Source organism: Vanessa cardui, chromosome 10 (assembly GCF_905220365.1).
Source record: "Vanessa cardui chromosome 10, ilVanCard2.1, whole genome shotgun sequence".
Classification (NCBI taxonomy): domain Eukaryota; kingdom Metazoa; phylum Arthropoda; class Insecta; order Lepidoptera; family Nymphalidae; genus Vanessa; species Vanessa cardui.
This window is the reverse complement of record NC_061132.1, coordinates 5,487,214-5,497,871: the sequence shown is the minus strand read 5'-3', so window position 1 is coordinate 5,497,871 and position 10,658 is coordinate 5,487,214. Positions and strand designations below refer to the sequence as shown.

The window sequence follows — 10,658 nt, the reverse complement described above, 5'->3', positions numbered from 1 at the left end:
AACTAACGGTCTGATTTGAAAGATTTTTCTTTCGTTAGATAGCCCATTTATTGGGTAAGGTTTGAGGCATCACAAAAACGTCTACCAATATAGCAAAGGAAAACTACATTCAAATTATTTTAGACGTGTTATTAATAATAACGATATATTGTTAAAAAAATATATAATTATTTAAATTTTTCGTTTTCGTAAAGATCGCTTTCATTATGATATTTAAATTTTTGTAACGATTACATAAACTTTAATTTTATTTTATTTACGCACAAAGTACCGCGTCCGTGACGAAATGCCATTTATATTCGGAGGAATCTCTCCATTTCTCTTTTATTTAACTAAAGTCTTATTCATTATTATATATGACTGGTTCTCTATAATAAGTGACGTGTCTCATAAGAATGTTTCGGACTCATTCAAATTAAAAGAACGCTCGCGTGATTTTATCGCTAGAAACAATTAAATATCATATTATTTTTTTTCATGTTTTCCTCAATTTATAAGTTACAAACACGAACACTAATCTGACAGTGGAAGCATTTAACACTAATTCATTAATCCATTATAAAATTAATAGCGGAAAAATCATAATTTTGTAAATGAATACGTTATTTTTAATATGTCCGTTGTATGAAAATTCGTCATTAACAGGTACTCGATGTAAAAATGTTTACATTATAAAAAAAAAATTGCAATCGATTAGTGACAGTTGCTCATTCGTCAATTGATATATGTAAAACGAATCGCATACAACAAAGACATGACACCATGTCAGATGATTCGTCGATAGTTCGAATAGCGTTCCAGTACGAGAACAATCGTGACAAATCGATGCAAATGAGTCGTACTGTATTGACATCGAATCAATTTAGCAATCGATATTCAACATCCGTGCGATTGCTTATTACTATCGATATAATTCATGGTTGATATAGCTTCGTTGAAATGTAATATTCACGCTCGGTTTTCGTTCATTCTTAAACTCGAGGCTGGTTGGGTACTGCTGACGTGGCGTGGTGTTATCTGAAATAGAGAAAGTAATAAATCAGAACACATCCATTTATATAGTGTAATGGAGGAGTGTATACTTTTCCAATCTGTCTACATAATAGGTTGGGGAAAAAGTTTCTTCGTATTTTATATGAAAATTCAAAAAGTTTTTTTTATAGTTTATTTACATTTGACTAAAGTATGTAGGTGCCATTTTGTTCCATAACTTTTTGCCATCTTGTTGGTAGTGACATGATCCCATTGCTGTAAAAATTTTGGGGCTTCTGATCGAAAAACTGCGACAAGTGGTTTTGGCAGTCCTCTCGTGATGTTAACCTGACACTGCCTAAGGAATTCTGCAGAGACCGAAACAGATGAAAATCTGAAGGTGCATGGTCAGGACTATACGGCGGATGCATTAATACCTCCCAGTCAAACTCTCGTAATTTTTGTTGAGTGGCTAAAGATGTGTGAGGTCTAGCGTTGTCATGGTGAAAAACCATACCCCTTCTGTTGATCAATTCTGGCCGCTTTCTCTCAATTTCTTGCTTCAATCTCATCAATTGTTCGCAATACAGTTCTGAATCGATGGTCCTGCCGGGCGGTAACAGCTCATAATGAATGATGCCCTTCCAATCCCACCATACACACAGCATTACCTTGTTGCGAGTTAATCCGGGTTTTGCCACAGTCTGTGAAGCTTAACCGGCCTTTGACCACGATCTTTTTCGCACGTTCTTGTCGTATGTGATCCACTTTTCATCACCAGTTATCAGCTTCTTCAAAAATGGTTCGGTTTCATTACGTCGTAATAAAGAATCACAAATGAGTACACGGTTCATTAGGTTTCTTTCAGTGAGTTCATGAGGCACCCATATATCGAGCTTTTTTGTGTACCCAGCTTTATTCAAATGAGTCAAAACCGTTTTGTGGTCAATTGCCAGTTCTTCAGCTACATCGTAACTACTAATATGCCGATCTTGCTCCACTTTTTCAAAAATGGCATCAATTTTGTCCGTAACAGGGCGACCAGAGCGAGATGCATCTTTGATATCAAAATTTCCGGCTTGAAAACGCTTAAACCAAACTTGCGCTACTCTCACAGATACTGCATTAGGTCCATAAACATCACAATTTTTTTTCGCGGCTTGAGTTGCATTTTTACCTTTTTATAGTAAAATTTTAAAATGTTTCGAATTCCTTCTTTAGATTCACTCATTTTAACAACAACAAAAACAAATGAAAATCACACAAATTCCTAATTTGAATTTGGAAGTGCCTTCTTTAAAATTAAAACTTTTTAATGATACCAAAACCAGCCAGATACAAATGGTATAGCCAAAGAGATTTTATTACAAGTTCATACATACTATATGCGAAAAGACTTTTTCCCCAACCTAATATATCCATGCTAAATTCCAAAAAGATATGTTCAGCCGTTCTGGCTTGTTTGGGTAATAAGCTTCCATCCTCCTATAACGTTTTTTTTTAACAAATGGCCACAAAAATATTTTGTCTACTATAATCATCACAGATTAAAAAATATATTTCAAAGGCGAATTTAACTATTAGTGAAGTGGTGGCGTTAAACCAGGAAATTATCGTGTTATTTAGCAACATTCAATGTTTCAAATAAAAAAAAAATACAATCGAAAGATATAGAAAGATAAGCAAGAGCTGTAAATAATTGATATTTTGCAAGAAATAATGCGAGCAAGGAATTCATTTCTTGAATCATTACTAGATATAAAAAGCGAGAACTAATTCAAATAACACAGAACATTTACATTAACATAACTATAACACTAGTTTCGCCCGCGGCTTCCAGTGGCTTCGTAGTTACCTCATATTCCAGTATCATTTGCATCGTGTACACGAAATTCCATAACGATCGGTTGAGTAGTTAAGATTGAAATTGTAACAATTAAACATATAAACAAACTCCCTTACTTGTTTATAGTAAAAGTTAGATTACAAACAATTGAGTTTATATTTTAAATTTATTGACATCAATTTAATATATATACTTGCATTATTATAAATAAAATATTTACAAAAGTATTTTTGTATCTTTTGTTTCGTAATTCTAAGTAATTGCTTTTAACTTGAAGAAAGTGACGAAAATAATACGAAATACTGGGGCCGTTTCATGCGGTTAATGGACATGACAATTATGAAACTATAGTAAAGTAAAGTAACAGCCTGTACATTTCCCACTGCTGAGATAAGGCCTCCTCTTCTATTAAGGAGAGGGTTTGGAACAAATTCCGTGAAATTATTATGAAACTTATCTGATTATAATTATTATGAATCTTAAGACCCCCTACGTGTTAATATAACATATTTATCTTTATATAGTAATATAAAGTCGCTTACCGCCGTCTGTCCCTGTATGCTTAGATCTTTAAAATTACGGAACGGACTTGGATAAGGTTTTCTTAATAGACAGAGTGATTTGAAAGGAGGGTTTTTTCTGTATAATACATAAACAAAATAGTAAAGAAACGCTGACCTTTTAGAGTTTTCTAATGTGATGTATAGTATATTAAGTATCAGCATTACACCCAAAGGCCGGGGCGGATTGCTAGTACAACATAAATACATACTATGTCAATAAATGACTTCAAAAAAGTCATGAAATCATCTATATTTATTTTCTTATGCATGTTCGCGAATAACTTTTATCATTTCAGTTTTATATAGAGTGCGGTTGACCATTTTGTAGATCTATAATGTAACACAACGCAAGCAGCCGTATAAACCTATAGAACCCATCTTAATTTCGTATTTAAGTAATCATCAGAATCGTGTATTAAGAATTCGTTTATTTGAAATAAAATATATTCATAAATTTATCTATATAAGTGGTTCGAAAGTTAAAATTATCAATGTATGATATGTACTGCCACAGATTCTACATTTAAATCAAACTTTTTATGTAAGTTATATGTATTGCTTATTGTAAAGTGAACTGTAAGGTTCTTTATGAGTAATAAAATTCTTTAACCTGATATACCATTTTTTTATGCTATAATAAAGCAGGAGTACGGGTAATCGGGCGAATGCTGGAATGTGGTCACCAACGCCCTTAGACATTGGCAAAATCAACAAGACATCCTTCATCACCATCCCTTTCATGCCAATGTGCCAACATTAGGAACTAAGATGTTGTGTCCCAAACCGGAACATGTGTTCAATTTCGGTTTGAGGTTGATTAATTGAGTAATTTGTGTGGCAGTAGAATATCTTATGAGAGGATACCTACACAGACGGGTTTGCACAAATCTATCAGGTAATATAACGTAAAATGTTACTAAAGAACAACGAAGGTAAAAATATGAGCAAGAGGTTAAATATTTCAGTCATCTTAATAAAATATATTACGATACATTGTGGCACAAGTGCCTGACAATATTTTAGTATATATTGTTAATATATTCTTACATAGCATACTTAAAGACAATGTATTTAAATACGTAATAAATAATCTATTGTTCGAAAAGGTTACAATTTAAGCTACTTCCTACATTGTGTTAGTGTCAATTGTGTAGAAATTAACGATACTAAAATATTGTTAAACTAGATAAATACCCAGCTACGCTCGTGTTAAATAAATTAAGGTAAACAAATAGGCTTTATATAAAATATAACTTTTACTTATAACGTAGATCGAGTCCCCTGCATGAAATTATTATTTAGAACGCACCCGTATACATCAAACATGGCCGCCCTTTGAACTGTCATGCCATTGAATTTTAAGGATTTAATATCGAAATGTCTCGATTACGAATAAAAAGTAGTAATTTCTTAACGACATAAAATAACAGAAAGATTTGAAAAATGTGGGCCGAGTTATAAAAAAATATTAACAAAAAACATTTGTAGCTTCTTATCGCCAGAATAAATTTCGTTAAAACAAATTAAAAATTATTCTTTATTCGAGTAAGCTAGAAGTCACTTGTGTGTCGTCATGTTGGTATGGAATAAAATGTCGGAATATATAAAGCAACCAAGCAAGCCAAGAAAATCGGCAAGTACTATTTTCCAGTAGTTTAAACAGAAATTTTATTGAAATAAAACTATTATTAATCTCATAAATTTCTTTTTTAAAATGCTGACTAAGTTTGAATGCTTAATTAAATTATAGATTATTAGCGACCCGCCTTTGCTTCGTACGGGTGCAACACTAATACTACATATACTACAGAATCTGTTTATTTACGACATCACATTAGAAACTTCTGAAATTATCAGTGTTTCTTTACTTTCCAAGTATTATATACAAAAACGTACCTCTAGAATCACTCTATCTCTTAAAAATACCGCAACAAAATCCGTTGCGTAATTTTAAATATCTAAGCATACATTGGTACAGGCAGCGGTAAGCGACTTTGTTTTATACTATGTAATGATAATAATAAGGATTTTAGTCAGGTATAGTACCTTGGTCCATGCCGCGCACGCAGCATATGAGGCGGTACTTCGCGCCGCTCAACGTCATCCGAGTTGAGCTGAAGACCTGCCACCAGCTGCATTATCTCACGCTCCTTCTTTAGTTCTTCTCGACCTGTCTCCACCTGCAAATCAATAAAAAAACAAATTATAACAAAGCCCAATCATCATATAGGTACATACATATATTTATTTAAAACTAGCTATGCTGATGGATTTAGAAGAAAAGTTATTGTTGTACCCTTACTCCTCATTACATTAGATTTCTGCCAGTGAAAGTCGCGTCAAAATCGATCCAGCCAGAGATTAGCCGGAACAACCAAAAAGACCAACAAAAATTGTCAAAAAATATATTTTTGTATATGTACATATTGCTACATATTCATTTAGTTAGAAGCGATTATTTAAATGTTACAAAAAAAAAGACACTCCATTTTTATTATATATAGGTGGTAGGTAGTATGTATAGGTAGTTAACAATAAATAACAACAACAGCCTATAAATTCCCACTGCTGGGCTAAAGGCCTCCTCTCACTCTAAGGAGAAGGTTTGGAACATATTCCACCACGCTGTTCCAATGCGGGTTGGTGGAATTCACATGTGGCAGAATTTCTATGAAATTTGTCACATGCAGGTTTCCTCACGATGTTTTCCTTCACCGCTGAGCACGATATGAATTATAAAGACAAATTAAGTACATGAATCAGCGGTGTTTGCCTGGGTTTGCGTTTTAACCACTGGGCCATCTCTGCTCATAGGTAATTAAAGCTGGCAAATGGACCACCTGATGTTAAGTGATAATAACCTAGCATACAACACAAATGCGCCACCTTATGTCCTTTATTCATGTATACACTAGCTTAGTCACTCTTGAAGCCGAAACACAACAATCTTATAAGAAATTGTAAATCAAACTAATCGATATTATAGTTAAGGTCATTTAAGTTCATACCAAGGATTTAATTTAGAATTCTGACTAATTCTATTCATGTCATAAATATTGATGAAGGTTCTCAGTACTTCGAGCGTTAATATATCATTGACGGCTTCAGAACAGATTATAAAACTTCTTATCTGTATAAACAAACTTGTATTTATTTAATTTTTTTTAGTCGAACATACAAAATATCGTCCATAGATACTGGCCAGTTATTTTAACTTTTTATGACTTTAATGCCCCGGTATCCGTTGGATCTAAGATGTTGAATCTGTGCCTCTAATTACTCATCCTTCGAATCGAAACACTTGACCAAAAAGATTATTATCTTCTAAAAAAAAAAAAAAGAATGTAAATGATATGAAAATCGAAGTCAATTATATATGGACCCAATACCCAAAGATGTCAAATGGAGCGTAACGAATTAATCAATACGAAACTAGAATGTAGAATGTGGGTTACACGCACCAAAGCGATCTAAAACGGTAAGTATATTACAAATCGTTAAATTGGCAAGACTCGATCGCGGTATCACATCGAGTCAACGTAACGACTTATGCAATTCGCATTATCGTAATCTTTTGCAGTGGGATGCAATAGCGATATTGCTTCCTGATGGACATTCTGTACGTGATTTCGTGTGTTACATTTGGCATCATATAATGTATGTGTGTGTATGTGTGTGTGTGTATCAAAGCGATATACAACACTGATTAAGAATGGCTACACGCTGTCTAATAATGTCTACACGCTGTTAAAGAATGGCTATACGCTGTTTAAGAATGGCGATTTTTATTTTTTGTGTTTGTTTATTATTATTTCTTTTTACTAACATTAGTTATAAGGTTGTCTTGCAATACTAAAATAAAAATATGGACTATGTCTGATACAAAATAAATAAATAAAAAAAAATTAATCTTGAAATCTCAGAAAGGATGATACCTACAAAATTTCCATTTGGCAAGTAGGTTTCTTATAACTTGTAGACATCCGCTAATTTTTTTTTTTGGATTTTACAAATCTTCACCTCTAAGAAGTAAAATGAGTGTTGAAAGTTTGTGTTTTATAACTTTGATACTATTATTTTAATTTAAAGAGCTAAGATGGCCCAGTGGTTAGAACGCGAGCATCCTAACCGATGATTGCGGGTTCAAACCCAGGAAAGCACCACTATATATATGTGCTTAAGTTGTGTTTATAATTCATATTTAATTTTACTTACAAAGTAAAATTAAAGGGAACACACATTCGATAGCGACTATATCGAAATTCAAAACGCCATTCTTTTTTTCGTTAATCCGTAATGATATGATATTCATTCTAGCTTTTGAGAGTCTCGACCAATAATATCGCATCAATTCGACGTCAAATCGTGTTTATCTGGCTTTTCTCGTGTTCCAATTGGATAGAATAGACTATTTGACAATGCGAAAAATAAATTGTGAATTATAGTAATCAGTGTATATTATGAGTTTAAAAATGGTTATTTACCAACGAAAGTTAAAAATAATACTTAATTTATTCAAAAATACATAAATAAAAATGCATTTTTTCAAACGTTTGTCACGTGACACTAAACGTTCCTGATTGGCCGGGCTTATGATGAAGTCACTTTCTTGTAAACCTTGCTTTTTTACTATATGTACCACAGATTAAAATACAAGAAAGTGACGTCACCGACCTCATTGTAGCGCCATATTGTCCAAGTAGCGTTTTTGCGCGCTATTTAAATATGGAATTTTTAATATGATATTTTTCGGCAAATAGGTACTAGAAACAAAAAAAAACAACTGTTACTGGGTTCCTTAACTTCTACTAAATAATATAAAAAGGATTTTAAAAACCAGTCAAATAGACTATTAATACTTATGAATTAGAATATCAATAAATAAATATAAAATAATAAATACAACTAAACACATAGTGTACGGTACTCGTCGGTATTCACATGAATGACCAAACACGATTTAAATCAAAGAAAGCGTAAATAAATGAAAGAAAAGGTAAAAGCTATTTGTCAATAACCGCAGGTGCGAGCAACAGCTGACCAGATAGAGTTAAATGAATTTAAACTTTATATCCATAGTTTAAGGTTGAAATTCTATTTAAAACGGTTCTATTGTAATATTATATGCATACCTGCGCTGCAAAATGTTACTTACACTTTGCAAATAAAAAGTTATGTTGAAGTCGTTATGCGTTTTAAATAAATCTATGGGATACCTTAATATAATTAGAAAGTCACACGTAGTTTCTAAAAATTAATATTGACTTTTATTTTGAATCGTTTTGTTGAATGGTTTTTGATTTTTACATTCATTGCCAATACATTCTATACTCACAAAATAACCCCACTATACATCGTCGTATAACAATCCCAAAACACAGATAAAATATAAATTTTATTGTATAATATAATTAAATTGTTAATCTGTAGGACAATGTATCACGGAAATGTACATACATAGATATATCCTGTGTATCTCTTACAGTGAGCATTGTGGATTCTATAAAATCGTAAAACCTTGTCCAATACTTTTTTGAGTCAAATTTCATGATAAATTTCATGATTGTCAAATACTTATGCTGTCAAATTGACGCAACTTTCTTTTATCCACCCGCGGAAGTTTCACTTGCATTTCAGAAGTCATCATATTTTAGAAGAAAAAACATAGTATTTTTTTTGGGGTTCATTGATTTGTAGAGTACCGGACAGGCAGACTGCAATTACATTAATGGATAATACAACTGAATCATCAAGTCATTCATTAAAAGAATTCGAACGTCAGCAATATATATCGAGCTTAGAAACCATCTATTATAAAACGGCACCGCTTAAATCAACGGAAATATATTTATATAATCGGTTACATCTGTTAAGAATTCGCGTCAAATCGCTAATTAACCATCAACTCTTCCCACACGTCATACGAGCAATAGTTTAGAAATTCGTATCAAGCACTTGTGTGAAAAAAGGTTGTGCAATAAAGAACCTCAGAAGGCAAGTTTGGTTGGAAAGTTGGTTCGCCGTATGTGTCAAGCGAGACTCGTACCGGATGGAAGGAATATGACGTATTGCGTTTAAAGGGAAATTTGTGAAAAGTACGTAACATGAAACGTAATCGACTTCGATCTTCGATACGTTATGCGCATGCGCTGTATACTTACACAAGAAGATATCTCGTCTTGACTATATGGGCATACTATTAAAAAATTTAATGCTCATGTAATATATTGATAAAGAAAGTATATATCAATACAAGATTATATTATAGACAAAAAAGATGTGGCCTTAGTTTTTTTTCTAGGCAAGACATACATATGTACAAAAATTTCATTGTTCATTGACATTATACAAGTGTGACTGAATTTCATTGTAATTAAACAAAGGTTTTTTACACAATTATTTCACGATGTTCTTGTTAATTTATCTGGAAAGATATACCATTGCAAACTTTTTGTGATTAGTTAAAAGATCATATCTAATTTTTAGTGTTTCTTTACGACACGTTACATTTCATTTTGACAACGGTCGCTCGAAAGGCTTACGCCTAACGGAATTGCAATTTTACCAAACTTAATCCAGAAATTAAAAACTATCTAAACTACCTAGAAATCAATAAATACCTATTCCACGCTTTTGTTATTTTTATAATGAGCCTTATTTATCAATGCTTTTTGACCTGGCATTTAATTTTTTAATATATTTTATTATATTTAAATAATTTAAATGACAAAGAAAGAATATTCAATGAAAGAACGTGAACGTCATATTAATTTTATGTCTCTTCATAGATATTTGAATGGTTAGAATAAAATTAAAAGTAAATAAATTTAATATTTTACTGCACAGAGATAAGGGTTGCCAACTTCCATTCCAACTGCAATTTGTTTAGCAGATAAATAATAAGCCGCCTAGGGTAACATGCATCGCCTAGGTAATAAAAAAAATACACACTATACGTACCGTCATGGTAAGAAAAGGTTCGTCACCTTAAGATCTATTTTCGTGTGCTCAGGTATGAGCGATAATCTGCTTTACAGATCGAGAATGACATATTGCGTCGCAATAATTTGATGTTTAGATTCAAAAGATACTAAGAGTTTAAGACTTGATAAAGGAATGAATTTGAACTGACGAAGACTTTCTTACTCTGACTGTACAAAGCTTTTGCAAATGTTCAATAGAATATCATTAAATTCATATCCGAAGTAATAATATCGTTGCTCGAAATATTATTCCAGAAACACTGCAACAGTCCAAAGCTAGGCTGTTTAGAAATC

At 32.3% G+C, this 10,658-nt stretch overlaps 1 protein-coding gene across 1 annotated transcript in view; it reads right to left on the bottom strand.

The window, feature by feature from the left end:
* Positions 1–611: 611 nt before the first annotated feature.
* LOC124532870 (sterile alpha motif domain-containing protein 1) overlaps positions 612–10,658 on the bottom strand; it is a 35,009-nt gene continuing 24,962 nt past the window's right edge. Inside the window, exons 2-3 of the mRNA XM_047107981.1 lie at positions 5,428–5,561; positions 612–1,017 (exon numbers count right to left, since the gene is read on the bottom strand). Of these exons, the coding sequence (XP_046963937.1) occupies positions 1,014–1,017; positions 5,428–5,561 (138 nt within the window). The 3' untranslated portion in view covers positions 612–1,013. The remainder of the gene's footprint in view (positions 1,018–5,427; positions 5,562–10,658) is intronic.